Source organism: Polyodon spathula, chromosome 26 (genome assembly GCF_017654505.1).
Source record: "Polyodon spathula isolate WHYD16114869_AA chromosome 26, ASM1765450v1, whole genome shotgun sequence".
NCBI lineage: Eukaryota > Metazoa > Chordata > Actinopteri > Acipenseriformes > Polyodontidae > Polyodon > Polyodon spathula.
This window is the reverse complement of record NC_054559.1, coordinates 1,545,322-1,566,333: the sequence shown is the minus strand read 5'-3', so window position 1 is coordinate 1,566,333 and position 21,012 is coordinate 1,545,322. Positions and strand designations below refer to the sequence as shown.

The window sequence follows — 21,012 nt, the reverse complement described above, 5'->3', positions numbered from 1 at the left end:
ATAAAAAACATTTAAATCTTTTTTTTTTTTTTTTTTATTATTCTGTTCAATCAAATTTGCTGTTGGACTGTTTGTAATGTAATGGTTTAATTGTTAATTGGGATCCTGGGGATGAAAGGTGCTGCAAAAATATTAATTGTTTTTACTTGAGGCTTCAGGTTAAACATGGGAATGACTTTAATGTACATGCGAAGCTGAGTAACGAGTTAACAGTTTATTTCTTTTATTTCCAGTTGCCGCAGCAGCAACCGCAAAAGTCTCGTTGTGGGAACACCTTCTCCCACCTTGTCCCGCCCCCTCTCTCCTCTGTCCGTGCCGACAGGTAAGAGCACAACCCTTTCTCCACTGTAGAAACAATGACATCATTGCATTGAGAAACTCAGTCCTGGGTTCAGAACTCTTCTTGTTCAGGTATATTATTAAAATGACCCAGGAGTCTGAACAAGCAGGCCCTGCTTAATCTGTGGGTTTGCTAATTTGAGTTGTTTAACCAGCTATAGGGAAGAACAGATTATTACCAAGGTCTGACTGAACTAAAATTGGGCGCGGTACTACTGTGAGTTATTAACCCTGCTAAATTTAAATTTACTGTTATTGACATATTGCAGGAGTTAGTAAAGTGATTATAGCTGACACAGTCATTCCATAAATCTTATTTCAGAATGGAGGGATATATGGAGGAATGTATACATGTCACACTTACGTTTTTCAAGTGCTTGCAGTGAGTGTAGCTAATAAGTATAAACCCTCATTACTTATTAGGCTTGAAACTAATAATATTTAACATTACTACATTGTCACGTGCCACTGTTTCAGATTTTCTTTTGTGTTTTTTTACCTTTTCGTTTTGAAGCAATGCACTGTCAGCAACCTTTTTTGTTTTTGATTGCTGTCTGAGTCTGTGGTCCAATATAACATTGCAGTTTGTACAAAATAGTTTGCTACCTGTAGAATGCAAAATTATTATACACAATCCGCTGCAATAATTATTGTAGATTTTTTTAATTAATTTTAGAAACTCGCAAAATGTTTAACACTCACTTTACATATCAGATCTCCTACGATACTAAACCCGCTCCGGATGCCCTTATCTACCAATCAGTGAGGAGAGCCCAGAGTGGTTATTGGCTGCTATTCAGTGTCAATCAATAAATCCTGTCCAGTTTTCTTTTTGAAATTGAAACAAGCTTACATCAGGAACCTGGACCGATACACATAACTTCATTGGATTTAAGTGCATGGTAAAAGTATACAAAATAGACAGTTTCCACGGTGAAGAATGAATTTCACGGTCTGTGTCACTCTGAGCACTCCAGTATGTGATGCCTTTTTGGTTGCGACGTGGTATGTAGATTGGTTAGGCCTATACATGTATGAAAGAGATATTCCATCTTGGTTGCGATGTGGGCAGGAAGTTAATTAATAATAAATCCACATACATGCATGAAAGAGATATTATTCATATTGAAGTTGGAGACGTCAAATAAAATTATCAGCCGGAGTTGTAAAATTATCAGCCAGAGTTGTCGCTGTCGAAAGTTCCTTTGCAAGAAAGGGTCGGCTGCCTCAATGTACTGTTTGGAAAAATTACGATATGCACTGAACAAAAATATAAACGCAACATGCAACAATTTCAAAGATTTTACTGAATTACAGTTCATATAACGAAATCAGTCAATTGAAATAAATTCATTAGGCCCTAATCTATGGCTTTCACATGACTGGGAATACAGATTTCCAGTGCAATGCATCTGTTGGTCACAGATACCTTGAAAAAAAAAAAAAAGTTAGGGGCGTGGATCAGAAAACCAGTCAGTATCTGGTGTGACAACCATTTGCCTCATGCAGCACGACACATCTCCTTCGCATATAATTGATCAGGCTGTTGATTGTGGCCTGTGGAATGTTGTCCCACTCCTCTTCAATGGCTGTGTGAAGTTGCTGGATATTGGCGGGAACTGGAACACGCTGTCATATACGTTGATCCAGAGCATCCCAAACATGCTCAATGGGTGACATGTCTGGTGAGTATGCAGGCCATGGAAGAACTGGGGCATTTTCAGCTTCCAGGAATTGTGTACAGATCCTTGTGACATGGGGCCGTGCATTATCATGCTGAAACATGAGGTGATGGCGGCGGATGAATGGCACGACAATGGGCCTCAGGATCTCGTCACGGTATCTCAGTGCATTCAAATTGCCATCGATAAAATGCAATTGTGTTCGTTGTCTGTGGAGGCTTGTACTGCCAAATTCTCTAAAATGACGTTGGAGGTGGCTTATGGTAGAGAAATGAACATTCAATTCCCTGGCAACTGTCAGCATGCCAATTGCACACTCCCTCAAAACTTGAGACATTTGTGGAATTGTGTTGTGTGACAAAACTGCACATTTTAGAGTGGCCTTTTATTGTACCCAGCACAAGGTGCGCCTGTGTAATGATCATGCTGTTTAATCATCTTCTTGATATGCCACACCTGTCAGGTGGATGGATTATCTTGGCAAAGGAGAAATGCTTACTAACAGGGATATAAACAAATTTGTGCACAATATTTGAGAGAAATAAGCTTTTTGTGCGTATGGAAAATTTCTGGGATCTTATTTCAGCTCATGAAACATGGGACCAACACTTTACATGTTGCATTTATATTTTTGTTCAGTGTAGTTGTATTCACTGAAGATAATGCAAAACCATCAGCAATATGAAGGTCACTCTTGAAATCAGGACTTAAAGGATGTGTTACAGTAATAATGCCGCTTAAGAAAGATGAACAAGACACAAAAGCTAAAACATGCACAAGAACACAGTAATTGGACTATGGATCAATGGTCAAAGGTGCTTTGGACTGTTGATGGATGGACAATGACACCTGTGCCTTCTGCCAGTTCTCTTGTAAATTCAACGCTTGTCTTCTTTCTGTTCCTTAAGGATATTATCTTCTAGTATTGCTCATACTTGTTAGACAGCATTTTGTGTCTTCTAGTCCTGGGTTTGTCAATTTATCTGTACTTATTGATTATGCTTCGGATCCCACACCTTGAAAATCGAGTGATGTTAGCTATTTCACTCAATGTCTTTCCTTTATGGAAGTCAAGATTGTTATAATAATAACTAGTGGAGGCTTTGAGTAAATTGTTGATGCTCATACATAATGCGTCAGAGAAGAAAAATGCAATATGTCTAAGATTTTTGCATAGGTGTGTGTCTAATATATATATGCATACATACATGCACACACACACACACACACACACACACACACACAATTTAGCAAAAATAAGTGTAACAGTACCAACATTTATGTTGAACGTCTCTTTATTTCCTTTTTTACATAGTTCTCTGGGAGTGTGACGGGGTACTCCCGGCCCCTGTGTGTATTTGTAGTATTATTAGTAGCAGTATTATTATTATTTAAATGTGTTTGTGTTCATTGTAGTTTAATGTAGTTTGGCAGGGTCAATGTTTGCTTTTTGTCTCTGCCTAACTGCATCCTGTGAGAACACGTGGTCGGCAGCTACTAATTTATTGACAAATTGGCTGTCGACCATGTGTATGAGAAATCCCATGCAGAATGTGTTTGAGGGATAAACGAGATAATTGATAACCAGTTAAAACCCTCGACCACTACAAAAACCAGCAGCTTTTGCTGACCGGGGTGGTTCAAAGTGGTTAGGAGGAATTAAAGACAGAGATCGAGTACCAAGTAAAATACTTGTTTTGGTCAGTGTTTTGCTTGAATGTTTGTTTTGGCCACCATGACTTTTTGTTTTGTGTAAAGTGTTTATTATTTATAATTTTAATAAAAAAGGAGCACATTTGTGACACAACCCACAGTACTGAGTGTGTATGTCAACTTTCTGCTCTAACGTCATCCCCTAGCCATCCATGACAGGGAGTTAAATACTTTTGCAGCAACAACAGTAATAGAATAGACTGGTTTTTCCAACACTATTTTCACATAATGTAGATATTTTATTTTATTTTACATCATGTAGTCAAAGAAACTACAAAGTGATATCACAAAAGTCTAGAGGAAGCCATAGTAGTAGTACAGTATTTCATGTTGCATTTTGACAGTTTTTCAGTTTATCAGTTTTTCATTAAATAATAAGTTGCGGGATTACGAAAAATGTAGTGTTACACGTCCCCATGTGTTGCTGCAGCTGTTTAAGTAACGTACCTGTAACTTTTTACGCTTACAACTTTTAAAGTCTGTTTCAAACCTCTTTTCAAAATGTCCGCTTGTGGCAAAGTGCCCGCCCCGTGTGTATTTTGTGTTGTGTGTTAATGTTGGTGTATAGTCATTGGTACAAAGGATATAAATGGGTCTGTGTTTAAAATGTATATTTTTATTTAGGCACGTGGATTGCACAGCACTTCACGTGCAAGTAAAAAATAATATGTGAGCACGGGGAATTGCACTTTATTAATTCACGTGCAGTTGTACCGCAACTCCAATTGAATGATTGATTAGCAATCGAGTCTCGGTACAGCTGCATAAAAGCAGCATGTTTTCACTCACTCTGGGTTGTGTGTTCGGTGAGTGGAGAATGGGATTGGAGACAGAGGTAATAATAATAATAGTAATAGCATTGTTTTTCACGTTGTAATCAAGTCTACGTGGGATATCTAAACCTGTTAATATAGAAAATGTACATGTTTTTAGTGGGAGATGGTGTTTTAAGGTGTATATATAATTTGAGAAATGAACAAAACTATTGGCTTCCTATACATATCGTCCTAAAGTGCAGTTATATTATTTATATGAACATCAGTAATCCGAGTTGACATGGTGGATGTACTCGCACAGCACCAAATACTGTACTCAGGATTCAGATAGCTCTCCAATTTAATGTAATACCCTGTGCAAATCTGATTCTCACTTCTACAATAAGTCCCCACTCATTAGTCCTTGTATTTCAGGAAAGATAAAAGGTTATATCACAGGTTATACTTTTTATTTGTAGATTATTATGTGAAACTCTGTGTGAGAACTTCTTAAAATTATCTGATTTGTTTTAATTATTATGTTTTACACCATATCTCATTAATCAAATATAAAGATATCAGGAATATAATGTAGATATCATACAGCATTCATTGCATACCATACAGTAATACTTATCTGTATACATTTCTCAAAAGCTATTTAAAAAATGCACTTTTATTAAAACAATATACACAATACAAAATACACAATAAAAAAACAATATATACAATAAAAACAAAGGTGTAAGTGTGGATATAGGAAGGGAAGAGTGTATGGTTTAATATCATGCTGGAGGTTTTTAGGAATATATCATTACTGGTGTCATTCATATGGACAGCTCCCCACCTAAAAAGCACAATGTGATTTAATTTCAGGATGCCATATTGAATCCCCTTACAAAATCCAAAATTACGTTGTTCACCCAGTTACGTGTTTTTTTGTTTTTTTTTTTTTTTTTTTTTTTGGGGGGGGGGGGGGGGCTTTACATCTTTCCAAAGACGTTGCTGGGTGTTGCTCGAGAATTATTTTTGAATTTGGAAATAGCTCATGCAAATTTGTTAAATCCTTTTTTTTATTATTTTTTTTTTTTTACTAACTAATTCCACACTTTTCAATTTACCCAAGTCATTGCCTCCATCATGAATCACCGGGATATCAGGTTTGGAAGAAGGGGATTTTAAAAAAAAAAAAAAAAAAAAAAAAAAAAAAAAAAAAAAAAAAACCATAAATGAAACTAAAAGAAAAAAAAAAAAAAAGCCCCCTGTGCCCCCTGCATCCGAACCAGCGGACAGAGGAGTTTAGTAGCTGCAGGTCCAGCCCGAGGCGATTTTTTTTCTTTGGTAACTTCCATGAAGTTCCTTTGTGTGTGTGTGTCTATAATATATATGCACACACACACGTTTTTGGTCAAACACATTTTAATAGTAAGCAGCAAAAATGTCTGTTCTCATTCATTTAAACAACATGGAATAGTTCTTTGACTGTTACAATAAACTATTGGTGAGATTTCTATAATACTTATTAAATTTTTCATTCTTTTTGAAAATGTATGAAAGTGTATTTCATCGCTCATTTTATTCTAGAGCAGTTCTAATTCTCTCGGAGTGAAGAATTTCACTGCTTGAAACAGGGAAACTGTTTATACAAATTAAGCATTTCAATGCTAGATAAGAGTCTGATACTTGACCAGCATTTCAGAACTGGCTGATGGCTTTCAACACTGTCTTATGACCGCAGTATATAATTGCACATCAAAATAAATCGTAAGACCAATGCATAATGGTTTCTAATACAGTAGGTCAACACATACAAATTATACTTGTATTGATTTCTCTTTCGCTGTATTATTTGTGCGAAGAAAACCTAATGTAAATATCCGCGGTGATTACAAATTTAAATGACAACTATGGTGAGAGTTTGCCACGTCTTTAACAGGGAATTAAACTTGGCACCTATTAAATCATAGATAATGTCATATTAGAAACTTATTACATTTTAAACAGAAGTATAATTGCACATAAAAATAAATTACACAACAAATGATAAATTATTTCTATTTGTCATAACCCATATACAAAATAATGCATGTACTGTATTTATTTCTCTTTCGCTAATACTTGCAAGTACATTTACGAAGAAAACCTATAATAAAGTAGCCAGCGATTTACGTAGCCTAAAGTTAACCTATTATTAAATAATATGAAAAACATGTTATTAATATTACAACGCTGTGTTTCCAGTGTTTACCACATATAGTGTAGCTTTTAGTAAAGGTCCTGACAACATTAAGAGTAAAACAATTTACTAGACGCATTGGAAACATCGCAATAACTGTCTATTCTGAATAAAAGTAGACAGAAAGTCGACGGCTTAACCTTGAGTTTGATAAGATTTGCGCATGCGTAATAAGGCTCAAAAAGGCAAACGCTAACTTATTTCCCATGACGCAGGTTATGAGCCATCATGACTCGTCTGTGTGGAAGGGGTAAGAGTTGCTTCTAGTTTATCTGGACAGTGCCAGGTATATCGATTTGTTGAAAGATGCTGAGCTCCAGTCCAGCGACAGGCTGTAAAACACAAACTAAGGCTTTTTTGTTAAATGGTAATTTGTTGCCACTGTGTGAAGTGTCTCCTTCAGCAACATGACTAGGTAACCCATTCCATCCCCTCATCACTGTGTGAAGTGTCTCCTTCAGCAACATGACTAGGTAACCCATTCCATCCCCTCACCACTGTGTGAAGTGTCTCCTTCAGCAACATGACTAGGTAACCCATTCCATCCCCTCACCACTGTGTGAAGTGTCTCCTTCAGCAACATGACTAGGTAACCCATTCCATCCCCTCATCACTGTGTGAAGTGTCTCCTTCCCATTGTCCTTGTCTGTCTACACTTAATTTCCACCTGCAGGGTTATCAAAATAAGTCGCGGCCAGCACGATCCATTGCCTGATACTATAGTTGCGCTGGCTACTTTTAGGGGCTGAATACACCCAGAGAAACAAGCTATTTACACATCACAGAAAGCACAGTCCACAGCAGTGTGCTGCAGGGTGGTAGCAGGGGCCGAATGCACCCAGAGAAGCAAGCTATTTACACATCACAGAAAGCACAGTGTACAGGTTTCAATTTATTTTATTATGGGGTGGAATTGATTGCTTTTAAAAGACACATTTTTCTCAAAAAGTATTGTAGTGGTACGTTTTCAGTCTTTTAATGGTGTACACGGTGGTGGAATTCAGACAGGTCACAGTTTATTTAAATGGACCCCATTGTCTTTATGCATACTCCATGTTAATATTGAATTCTCTTTGTTCTCTCAGCTGGAAGCAGCCCTTTGGAAAGTCCCAGAAACCTCTCCACCAGCACTGCTCTTAACTTCCCCTTTGCTCGCAGGTAAGGCTTTGCATTGCAGTGATACCGCCTGACACAGGGCTTTACCACAGATTGCAGTGTTTGGCAGCTATTCTGTACTATTTAATAGCTGCTTAGCCAGCAGAGCAAACCAAGAGCAAAGGTGTTTAATTCTGTCTTTAAAAATGGCAACAGTTACTGCTCCTTTGCTCATAGTCAGCTCAAGCTCTGCAGCTGTTACATAAGTAGATGGAAGGGATGGAAATAACGATGGCAGTTTCCAGTCCCGGTTTTACTCTGAGTTTGAGACACACCTGAGCTTGTAGTCTATACACTGTGACTAATCGGGCTCAAAGTAAAACCTGGAATGGGTGAAACTGCTATGCAATAGGAGTGTTATTTCTGTCCCTGCCCTCTCGTCCTACTCTTTTTGTAGTTAATTTGAAGTAGTGAATTGGATTAACTTTATCTATAGCATTTAGGATGTTATGAAGTTCAGTTAGACTAGGGGTGCCCAATCCTGGTCCTGGAGGGCCGGTGTCCTCCTGGCTTTTGTTCCAGTTGTCCCCTAAATTACTTAATTGGACCAGTCAAGCACTTATTAGAAGCTTAATTGGTCCAATTAAGCAATTTAGTGTACAGTTGGAACAAAAACAAGGAGGGACACTGGCCCTCCAGGACCACGATTGGGCAGCCCTGAATTAGACTGTTGTTTACGGTATTACCATGGGTAGAGATCTCTTCATCTCTTGTTAAGATCTCTTCATCTCTGCACATCAACAAAAGTCAGAAGGTTGACTTAGTTAGTCATTTGTCACTGGACTGGGGCTTAACTCTTCCAGCACAAGCAGCTGTGCAACACAAAAACCTCTTCTTACACCTTAATAGTTTTGGGGTCTTATATGAAAATAAACTCAGACAGAACTACTATTCATTTGACACAGTTGAGTAGTTGTGGTAAATAAGTCCTGTTATATTTGCCACTAAAAAAATATATATATATATTTTTAACAATATAATTGTTAATGTTTGGTGCTCTATTTATGAACATGCTGCTTGGAATTTTTTTTTAAACTTTTTATGTTACTTGCTCATTCCGCCCATCTGTAACTGCACGCTTCACAATTACGTTCCATTCAATTCAAATAGTTAAATAACATTTAAATGTTGACATTGTTAGTTCACAACTAGTATGCATTTGAAGCACACAAGAGCATGACTTTGTTGAGTGTGTAGTTTTTGCGGGTAGTAAAGTGCTGCTCTGCTGCTTTGATTAGTCGACTGTTAGTCAGCTATTCGGTGCTACCTCTAGAAAACAGATGCACATTTATATTGGAGCTTGTCCAGCATCAGTTGGAATATTTTTTGATGGAGGACTGTGTGCAATTGGCTCTATAAATTAATGAATGAATGATCTAGGTAGTCCATTCCATACCCTCACAACTGTCCCCTACATTCAATACAAGTCTGTCTCCGTTTAAGTTCCAAAAGGCTAAATAGTCAGTTCCTTCATTCTTTGTCTCATCTTTCTTTAATCCCAAGTTGCTTAAGGCACGTACAGTTGAATTTTGGCTGTGTTTAAAATGTGACATTATGCTTACACATAACATTATCGAAGTAATGCAAGACTAAAAACATCTTGCAGAGTCTAACAACACAGCGCCTGACTTGCCAGTCACCCTCATCTCACGCTATTGTGATCGTATTCACCTGCTGTATATGGGAGCTGTGCTTCATCAAACGGGCTGCATTCTGAACTGAAGCCAGGAAATGAATTTAAACAGTCCTGTCACCCCTTATTCAGGATGTACGTCTCTGAAGCTCAGTGAATTACAGTTCAGGCAGCGTATTGTATGAGATACACACTCACTGATGTTTAACATGTCCTAAAAGACACACAAAGCTACTCATCAAACTTGCAAAGATATTTGTATTATGCAAAATGAACTTTAACTTTCAGAAGTATTTAACTGAAACTCTGTGTAGTTTGGTCCATCCGCTGATGCCCAACTTGATTAAGTGCAGCAGGAGTAAAGCATTTCTACAGAAAAAGAATAAGTTTAACTCTGAAAAGATCAATCAGACTTTTAAGGTAAAACTCATAAGAAACCAAGTCAAGTAGAGAAATGTTTCAGCGAGTGCCTCACTGAAGAAGACGCCCTGAAAGGCTTGTTTCTTAGTTTTGTCTTGAGTTTTCCTCTACAAATATGACATCTCTTTGTCTGAAAAACTGCTTATGTAATGTGCTGAAACTTAGCATTAACTGTGGGGACTGATGGGATGTATGGAGGTGTCTCTCTGTCTGTACATCCATCAGTCTGAATGTCACACTTCTCTTGAACACAAGAAGTTATTCCACACAACTCAGTCATTTGAATGGACTTTTATTATGATACTAACACATTCAATTTTCACTAAACTTTTCAATGCCAATTCTTATTCTGTACATACTGTTGGTCAGTGGTGGCTAGTGGGCAAAAAAAAAAATGGGGTAGAAAAAAAGGCAGAAGGCTTGTGGTCCCCTTAAGCCGCCTGCAGCAGTAGACACTTTTCATATCTTCTCAACATTTTAACCCAATTTGTCTGTGATGTCTTTTCTCCACTAGCCAGTAGAGATAAGAAAACATCATAGTTTAAAAAACTGTTGCACACTGCCATCGTATGTTTTAAAAAATGCACTGTATACAACATTGATATAGCATTTAGATTTGAAGACCATGTCACTAACGTACAGGGTGCGATTTGTCAAATTTCCAAAATCCACAAACTACAAAACAGTAAACAAGCCTGTAGTAAAGATACGTCACGTTGATGTGCGACTGCGAACACCTGCCACCGTGTAAATACAGCTATTGTCGTTTAACACGTTTTCATTATTATACTCGATAACTAAGGCAGTAACAATGTACTCTTATAGTGCTACAAAGAATTTACCAAACAAAATAACTAATCTTTGTTTATGACGGTGTACTGGAGGTACGAACCCAGAATTGCCCTACTACATACAAAATGCACTTTTATAACTCCTAGTCCCCATTTGTTTTGAACGAGGTGGAGATTATGTAAAAACTAGGTGCTTCATCCATTCATTTCTTTCTTCATCTCTTCTAGCACAGTAAAGGAAATGGGTGAACTGAAGTCATTCTGCCTGTTTTTTAATGTCCTAGTAAATATAGTTACTTGTTCCACGTGAGCAGCAAGTGACTCATCACAGTGAGAAATTATTTCTGCAGTTCCCTGTCGTGCCGAATTTTGCATTATTTTGAGATCTGCACATGCGTCAGCATTTCATATTACCATGGTCTCAATGTGAATGTTCGGCATTAAAAATTAAATTTACTTTTTAGACATGAAAACAGTATAAAAACACAAAACCGATCATGTGAAAATGAAATTTTAACATCAGTTATTACTTTCCATTCTACACAGAAATATGTGCTCGATCTAGCCTTAGACACATAATTTTGAAATACAATATATTAAACTAAAATTTAAGGTAGAAGCATTTACAATTTCAAAGCGTATAAATCCTTTGCCGTATCTGTAATAACAGTACAATATTAGTAATACTAGCATGAGTTCATAGGTCAAGGTAATCAAGGTAATATTTTTCAGTTTCGTACTGTATTTCTTTTTTTTTTAAGCCCACTTGCTTCAATACAGTGTACTTATTGTATTATACCGTTTAAAAATTCCTGCCCAATACGATAAAACAGCTGTGTTTTAAATTTTTTGTTTTGTTTTGTTTTGTTTTCCTACTTTTTTATTTTTCAATCTCCTTCAGAAATTTGAATGTGAAAAGGAAGGATGCAGTTTCCATTATTCAACCCTTCACTCATAATCGCGCATGCTCAGTACAGCAGTGCTTCAGCAGAGGGCGGGGAGGTGTGAGGGGCTCCTCCAGTTAAAACCAGGTATCAGATTATTGCTGGTGCTGTGGCTAAAGCAGGAGTTTATAACAGAGGCTTGCCTCCTCTGAGGAAAAAAACTCTCTGCACTCCTCCAGTTAAAACTTTTGCTCAAATCACATCATTGCTACTGCTAGTACTGTGGTTAATAGCAGATTGGCGCTTATAACGTAGACCTGCCTCCACTGAGGAGCCAGAGCTGCTGTTAATATAGGAATGTTGAATCTAGTTCAAATGCCATTTCTTTTATTACATTTTAGACACATTGTTTAGTTTTATTGAATATTATTTACTACAATTTATTTTTCCCTTGTCTCCTTTTCCCCCTTTAAAGCCTCCTCTGCTCCACTCCACCCATGGACTGCTTGGACTGCTCAGAACTACATTTCCCATCATCCACTTGCTCACTGGTAAATCCATCTCGGGTACATATGGGAGCAGGAGGATGATGGGAAATGTCCTTCTGAAAGGTCCATTTGGGTACATGTGAATCCATCTTGAGGCAGGGAATGCAAATTAAAAGTTTTAAAAAGTGGTCAAAATGTAAAAATAAAAATTAAAACACACACCTTACGTAAACAGTTGTAGCAACACATGGGAACATGTAACACAATAAAATAAAAAGGTCCTTATGTGCCCTTTTAAATTCCTCTTTGCTGATTTAACATGCATATTTGTATGTTTTACAACATAATGTGTATTGAACATGAAATGTCTTCACCCATTAATGCATATCGGTTGCTGAAGCTACAAAAGCACTTACAATAAAATTGGTACAATTAGCTAACATAATTTTAAAAAAAATCAATAAATCATATTCCTATTAGTACTTGAAAATATTTTTGCTATTCCAAATGTAAAAATTAGGAAATGTAACATTTCTTCACATTCAGTCTTAGGATGCTAAAAGGCATGGTGCCAACATAGATACACAGTATACAATATGTAGACATTAGTTGGTTAACTCTGCGTTTTTGCTTTCATTTTTAAACGTTTTACTCCTACACACTCACCAGCTTTATAGTTGGGTCATCGATCTGAGTGCCTCTCATGGCGACATGTTCTGACAAAATTGAGCTACAACAGTATTACATATTGAAAGTCTTAAATGGACTGCGTACAATCTAATGCCAATACATCATTGTTATTTGTATTTATTTTAGTCAAGCAACAGTTAATAGAATTGAAAACCATTAAAACGAAAGAAAAAAATAGTACAACTTACTTGCATTAATGTTCACAGCAATTGCAACAGAAACGAGCTTCTGAGAACTGAAATAAACAGTGTTCTAAATCACAGTTCTCGCAAGCGTATTTTTGTTTATAGTTATTATTTATTTATGAATGCACTTGCGCATTCTCTGTCTCGGTAGTTAATGAGAAATGGCATCATGGAAAAGTATGTATGCTCAGAATCTTGGAAGACTACAAAAAATGTAAGGTCTGGTGGTTCCAGGAATATTTTTGAAACTTAAAATTGGTCTTTTTTTTTTTTTTTTTTTGTATAAATGCAAAAGAAAAAATGGAATACATGAAAAAACAGAAAACAAAACAGAGCTTATGGCTTACCTTTTCTGTATTCAAATTTACTACTAGTTAATACTGCTTCTTATGTCTTTTAATTTAGAAATTGCTTCACATTTCTCTTGCCTCACTTGGTATCATGGTATTTATATAATTGACATTGTTTTTGTGCCTGAAATATAATTGCTCTTTCATTGGTGTCTGGTTCAGTCTTTCTTTCCTCACTTTTCTTTCTGTGTGTAATAAATTATTACAAAACCAAACGGTTTGCTTGAATATGTGGACTTCACTTACTTTGAAATGTTCTGTGCGCTAAGACAAGTTTGTGGTTTTAAAATTCTAATATAAATACATTATTTTGTAGTTACTTTTTCATAGACAGACATAAGTAGTTTTTACTTGCTCTTTAAATCTGGACACCTAAAATCGCAAAAGAAATAAGTTATACACTTATTTAGAATTTTGGGGCCCTATCAAGGCAGATATTTAGGCCCAGAATATGCAGAGTTTATACCCCTGCACCCGTGCTGGGGGAGGACCCCTAAACCCCCTGCATCCACCTGGGAGAGGACCCCTAACCCCCCTGCCTTCTACTTGGGATTTCTAGTCTCCTACTTTAAATGAAAGACTGGGTTAGTTACCCATTTCATTTAGTTTTGTGGCATAATCGGTCTGTTTGATTGTAGTTCTACCATTCATATGCTGCATCAGAAACAGTTTAAAATATACAGAAAGTTTAAGCACAGCCACCGACCCCAGGCAAGCAGCGTCCATGCATTTGTTTACAATGAGCCGGCTCTTTGTTTATGGAGAAGGTGTATAATGATGCGAGTTCAAACAGGGTAACACACAGACACAGGCACTGTGGCTGCATTGTTGGTAAACCTGCCCATGCTGTTTACATGGTCTGGAAGCGGCTAGATCCCTTCATTCGGCTCAATGTGAAGGAATTCAACACGCATTATTAAAGTAAACTTAAAAAATAACTAGTCCTGGAACAAACACTGCATGGAAATAGTAAAATTTAAAAATTAAATCTGTTTTATGAATGTTGTCTAAAATAAGTAATGCACTTTCTACAGTATAGAAGAATGCTTTCCTCTCTGTAATAGGTGCTAAGGGTTATTTTACTACCAGAAGATTTTTCTTTAATATGGTACAAATTATTATCCTTTTTCCCCCAGATTTAAAGAATATTCTAGTATTTTTTATTTGATTATTTAGTTTTTTTGCATTTTGAAAGAAAATTCAAGCATGAAAACTCCATGTCCCAGCACTGAATTCCTCTGTGGCCTGCCTCAATGATTTCCCTACTGCTCTGGTTATCAGGAATTCTAATATGTTTTTGCCCAGCTCAGAGCAGTGGGGCAGTTGGGGAAGTTTAAAATTGTTCCTCGTTACAAAAAAAATCCCTTTTCTGTCAGTGTAGCTCTTCTTTTTCCAGGAAGTAAATGTTTTTATTAGCAATACGTGCAGCTTCTGTCTTATAGCGGTCATTTGTTTTCTGTGTCCATGGGTTGAAATAAACTACATTTCTTTGTGTGTGTATTCGCTTTCCCCCTGGTTCATGGTGCAGTTTAGTCTTTGAGAAAAAAGAAAAAAAAAAGTGACGACTGTAGCAACTTTAACGTATACAACTGACCATGTCTTTCTAATTCTCTCTCTCGCTCTCTCTCTCTCACATCTACAGTCACGTGCCCAGGACTGACAGGTACAATAATATATATTGTTTTGTTGTTTTTCCTTAAGTGCAGTAACCCCAACGTTTATTTTACTTTCCTGCTCTGTTAACAAAGTAATTCCAGGAACTCTTACCTTAATGGTTTTAATGGTATTTTTTTCATAGATAGTCTCTACATGACGTGTAGTAGAATGCAGTGAACGTGAAGCGTTACACAATTGATACATTTTCTCCATAACAGCTTAGAAAAAAATACAACTAGCAGCATACTTTTACATGCGTTGCATGTAAAGACGAATTACTTTGAAGCCGCTATGATATATGACTGCACTATATTATAGGTAGGGTTTCTAGTTTTTGTTTTTTATTTTCCATCTATCTCCTATAAACCTTAATTAATAGTTAAGCCTTAACTGAATACTAGAAACTAACAGTGGAAATTAATAAGCTGAATTCAGCGATTAGAGCCAGAACAAAATGCAGGTTCATAGAATCAGGTGAGATCAGTGCACGTCGTTAATTCAATCAAGATATGAGTAAAAATAAACAACTTCCTTTGGTAATTAGTATTTTATTTAAGAAAGCGAATCGGCTCAAAATATTAAAGGGACATCATGTGATCAAAAATAAAACCCGAAAATTAGAAGCCCTACACCACAAAATAACAGACCTAGTCTTTCTGTGTGTGTGCATGTGCTGGGAAAAACTAATATTTGAACAAGAATTGCTTCAGTTTATTCATCCGTAACAGTGACAATACCGGTATATTGTTTGACAAAAGTATCAAATGTGTTCACGAATAGCTGAGCTACCGTGTAAAACAATCCAGATGTAGTCTATCCTGGCAGGTATAGGCTGTTTAAATCAACCCTTTAGTTTCTTATTTTTATTTCTTCCCCGATAACAATGGGCTTATTTCACCATCTGAACCAGGGGTCTCCCACCCTGGTCCTGGAGGGCTACTGTGGCTGCTGGTTTTTGTTTCAACCAATCTGTTACTTAGTTACAAATTATTGGCTTAATTAGATTAACAGATGTTCCAGATCTTTCGCCACGGATGATGTAAAGACATCTATAAAACCTGCTGGACAGGGGCTCTCCAGGACCAGGGCTGGAGACCCCTGGTCTAAACATAGCAATATATTTCATGAGCAAATGTAATATTTATTAGAGTAGAAAAAATAGTGATTCAAAGCAGATCATTTTCTCGAGTTATTATACATGTTTAAAGTGCTTTACCTGAAAAACAGTAAATGCTAAATTATAGAACATTTTGTTTATGTATGTCCACATTTTAAAGTTATTCTGTATTCACCAGTGAATTATCAAACTAAATAAAAACATAAAAAATTGTAAAAATAACAGACATGTGAAATTCCCCTTCTTGTGCCGTACAGCGCGATCTTTAGCAGAAATATTTCCGATCTTTGATACAGTATGTGCCTTTTTCTTTTACCGGAAGCAAACTAAACTGGCTGCCAGGTTCCACATGCAGTGAAAATTATACGGCAATGGGTAGATTTCAAGGAGTTTCTGTGAAAAAAAAAAATGCAGCCTTACTCCTAGTTTATCATTTATTTTATCCAGAAAGCACTGAATGAAACACCAAGGCTAGGGAGATGAGTCAGTCCTGTACGTGGTTTTTAATGATTGTCTGGGCTGTGACGGTCCAGTGTGGTTGAGGTGTTCAATAGAAGACTGATGTTCTGTAATGTTGTTGAAGCTGACACCCTGGGATCCTTCAAGAAGCTGCTTGATAAGATTCTGGGATCAGTAAGCTACTAACAACCAAATGAGCAAGATGGGCCGAATGGCCTCCTCCCGTTTGTAAACTTTCTTATGTTCTTATGTAAACTGATGTATTCTAAGAGCAAGTGTAGCTTTTTAAAAATGTTTTATGTAAGATATGTGCTAGCTTACCACTGCTATCAGCATCTCCAAATGCACCATAATTACTGCTGTTATGTTTGATGAAATGGTTACTGTGTTGATGCATGTCCTGTTTTGTAAAATGATGCATTGATGGTAAAAGAAACATTCAATCTGAGCGTGCTTTTAAAATAATAGGAATCCTGTTCTTGTCTGTTTTCTCCAGGGCGGATGGTCGAAGGTGGTCTTTGGCTTCTCTCCCCTCTTCTGGCTATGGTACCAACACCCCCAGTTCGACTGTCTCAGTAAGTGACTGTCCCACTTCACATGAGAGAACCAGAAAGGCTAAGAATGGCAGAGGAGTCTGTTTGCTGATTGTAGCTGTATCTGTGGTACTATACTTGGTTAAAGAAACCTCTGTTTACAAGCTGTCATTAGTGTTGCACTTCCATGGTCACCTGGAGGGTGAAATCATCCCCATCCCTTCAACAGCTTTCCTGTCTTTAACCAACCAGTAGCATAATGCAGAAGACACTTCTGAGGTGAAGTGGCCTGGGAGTACAAAATATATCCTGGGAATAAGGCATGGAAACTGAGAACATTCTTTAACCTACTCTACTACCAGATTTAAGTTTTAAAATAGAAATGCATGTTTGCTATAACATTTGTTTCTTTCCAAACTGCACACATGAGACTTGTGTAGCTAATGGAAGTACAATACTGGTAAGGTTAATGCAGTTATATTGTTGGCTCTCTTCAAAGCTCCCATATACTTGAACTGAATGCAGTATTCTGAGTTTGGTCTCGCCAGAGCATCGTAATCTCTCATTAATATAACCAAGCATTCTGTTGGCCTAAACCAGGCAACAAAACATGCTGTAGCTCACCAAACTGAAACAAAGTTTTAACGTTCTATTCAATAAACAGCTACAGGAAACACATGGACCTAAGAGTCAGCAGTCCTTTAATACCTTACAACTGCATTCAGGTATTACCCATCCTTGAATTCCCTGCAGTATGTGTATGAGTCTGTACAGTCTCAGTTTTGCAGATATGCAGGTCCTCACAGTAAATTAACACTGTCAGCTTGAATGCATTACTCATATCTTCCACACACTGTTTTGCGATTGGAATTGGATTTGGAATGGTCGGGACAGCAGACTGTAGTGCAAATAGTCACAACAGTTACAGGAAGATGTTTGGTATGAGTGTGACAAGATGGGTTTGATTTGGGCAGTAAACCTGTAATAGATTTAAATCTGCAAGCAAGAGGGAGGACTGTATCTGTTCACTTAAGAACATAAGAACATAAGAAAGTTTACAAACGAGAGGAGGCCATTCGGCCCATCTTGCTCGTTTGGTTGTTAGTAGCTTATTGATCCCAAAATCTCATCAAGCAGCTTCTTGAAGGATCCCAGGGTGTCAGCTTCAACAACATTACTGGGGAGTTGATTCCAGACCCTCACAATTCTCTGTGTAAAAAAGTGTCTCCTATTTTCTGTTCTGAATGCCCCTTTTTCTAAACTCCATTTGTGACCCCTGGTCCTTGTTTCTTTTTTCAGGCTGAAAAAGTCCCTTGGGTCGACACTGTCAATACCTTTTAGAATTTTGAATGCTTGAATTAGGTCGCCACGTAGTCTTCTTTGTTCAAGACTGAACAGATTCAATTCTTTTAGCCTGTCTGCATATGACATGCCTTTTAAGCCCGGAATAATTCTGGTCGCTCTTCTTTGCACTCTTTCTAGAGCAGCAATATCTTTTTTATAGCGAGGTGACCAGAACTGCACACAATATTCAAGATGAGGTCTTACAAGTGCATTGTACAGTTTAACATTACTTCCCTTGATTTAAATTCAACACTTTTCACAATGTATCCGAGCATCTTGCTAGCCTTTTTTATAGCTTCCCCACATTGTCTAGATGAAGACATTTCTGAGTCAACAAAAACTCCTAGGTCTTTTTCATAGATTCCTTCTCCAATTTCAATATCTCCCATATGATATTTATAATGTACATTTTTATTTCCTGCGTGCAGTACCTTACACTTTTCTCTATTAAATGTCATTTGCCATGTGTCTGCCCAGTTCTGAATCTTGTCTAGATCATTTTGAATGACCTTTGCTGCTGCAACAGTGTTTGCCACTCCTCCTACTTTTGTGTCGTCTGCAAATTTAGCAAGTTTGCTTACTATACCAGAATCTAAATCATTAATGTAGATTAGGAATAGCAGAGGACCTAATACTGATCCCTGTGGTACACCGCTGGTTACCACACTCCATTCTGAGGTTTTTCCTCTAATCAGTACTTTCTGTTTTCTACATGTTAACCACTCCCTAATCCATGTACATGTGTTTCCTTGAATCCCAACTGCGTAGGGATGTAGGTAATACAGTAGAACCCCTGAACCTGATGCCAGCATTTAAGGGGGAAGTTGCTTTTAACACAGGAAACCAAGCATATCCACAAACCATACAGTGCTGGGGCAGTCTGGAGTCATTGCACCATTCCTAGTAAAAAAAATAAAATAAAATAATAATAATGAGGAAATGAGACTGTCTGGCGCAAAGTCCAGTATATTCATGCTGTTTTGTGCAAAAGTATTTAAGCTTGAATTTTCATTGTTAGTTTCTGCTCAATATCAGCAGCAGTATTGGGGCATGCAGAAGAGCCCCCTGCCTTTATAATTCCCTTTCCTTCTTCCTCGTTCGGGATGAAAGAAGTGGACCCTTCTAACCCGCTGCCCCCTCAACACCTTTGTTAGGATTCAGATCGATTGATTGATTGATTGATTTATCACTGCCCCTTTTTATGATGTTTGCAGTTTATAAGTGTGTAAGTTCCGGACCTGCTGTCCAGGTCACGATTCCTGCTATAGGAATATGTAGGCTAGATAACCCAACAAGTGTTTTTCATATCCGTAAGCTCCAGAGCAGTGGTTTTCAACATTTTCATCTCAAGTACCAGTGTTTCCAGCAGGGACCACCAGGTGTACCAGTAACTATGTTCAATGTTTAACTGCTGTTGTAAAACCGAGACCTACCCCATTACAATCAGGTTGTCTGTACTCACTTGTTTGTTGCCTCATTCTGCTGAATTGTTTATCTATGTAGCTGATGGCTGCAGTGAACTCCGCATGTTTGTATTTTAAATATTTTGCAAGTGTTGTCTATGGAATTGGTGACCACACCTTTAATTGTGTACAGTTGTAATATGGGAAATAGCATGCTGCAGCTCCCATGCCCAGTGGTTGTGAAATTCTGATCTGACAGCATGTAACACAGACAGCTGTTATGATTAGCATGTAACACAGACAGCTGTTAAGATTAGCATGTAACACAGACAGCTCTTATGATTAGCATGTAACACAGACAGCTCTTATGAGTTTACCGTTTATTTTTCAGTATAAACAAGTTTAAGTTTAATTTGTTATGCTATATTTACAATATTAAATACACCACAGCAAGCACATTGTCATATTTTCATTCACACAATCTGAAAACTACATTTATTGAGTGTCTTTCTTTTTTTTTCCGGCTGTATTTCTGTGCGTTCTGCTTTTCATATTTCTTAAAGTGGTCAGTTTGAGAAATAAACTTTGTTTTCTCAGCAACAGGTAACCCAGCTTTAGTACAAAACTCACGCTACATTACTGCTTTTGGTTATGGTAACGGTAGGCCTACTCTTAAATTATCGCACCTGCTTCTTAGGTTGAAGAGATATTATCAGCTCATCATCTAACTGGGGAATCTGCTGCACAATCAAATCATTCTTATTTGACGGTAAACAATGTAACTAAATATGGTATACTCTGTCTGGGATGCAAGATGCAACAGACGGGGGAAAAAAAAAGTTTGTGTTGACTCAAAACTGTGTTTAGGCACGCTACAATTTGGCTGGCAAACATTGCTTTATTGGAGTTCACAAAGCTTGGTGCGGTAACCTTTTACTTCCTTTGTTTAATTATTGAGCTCTTCATTAATTATTTTCATTATTTTAAGCTTCCTGTGCATTTTGTTAATGACATGTGTGCAACACATAAAATTCAAGTGTGTTTTTATTTTAGTTCTTGCTGTTCTTGTTCTGCATTTTTTAAATGCAGTTGTTCATTTTAAGATACATTTTTACACAACAGTATTCATGTTTGGTCACAATCCCAGCTGTTACAAGAAACTGGAGTTCCAATATTCTG

At 37.3% G+C, this 21,012-nt stretch overlaps 1 protein-coding gene across 13 annotated transcripts in view; it reads left to right on the top strand.

The window, feature by feature from the left end:
- The window catches only part of LOC121300728 (microtubule-associated serine/threonine-protein kinase 3-like), a 123,228-nt gene that overhangs the window by 57,280 nt on the left and 44,936 nt on the right, over positions 1 to 21,012 (top strand). For 11 of the 13 annotated variants that reach the window (XM_041229483.1, XM_041229479.1, XM_041229474.1 and 8 more), the window contains 4 exons: positions 234 to 322; positions 7,811 to 7,883; positions 14,964 to 14,984; positions 17,050 to 17,128. In XM_041229483.1, coding sequence (XP_041085417.1) covers positions 234 to 322; positions 7,811 to 7,883; positions 14,964 to 14,984; positions 17,050 to 17,128 — 262 coding nt within the window. The remainder of the gene's footprint in view (positions 1 to 233; positions 323 to 7,810; positions 7,884 to 14,963; positions 14,985 to 17,049; positions 17,129 to 21,012) is intronic. The other 2 variants (XM_041229480.1, XM_041229484.1) reach the window with 1 other exon arrangement.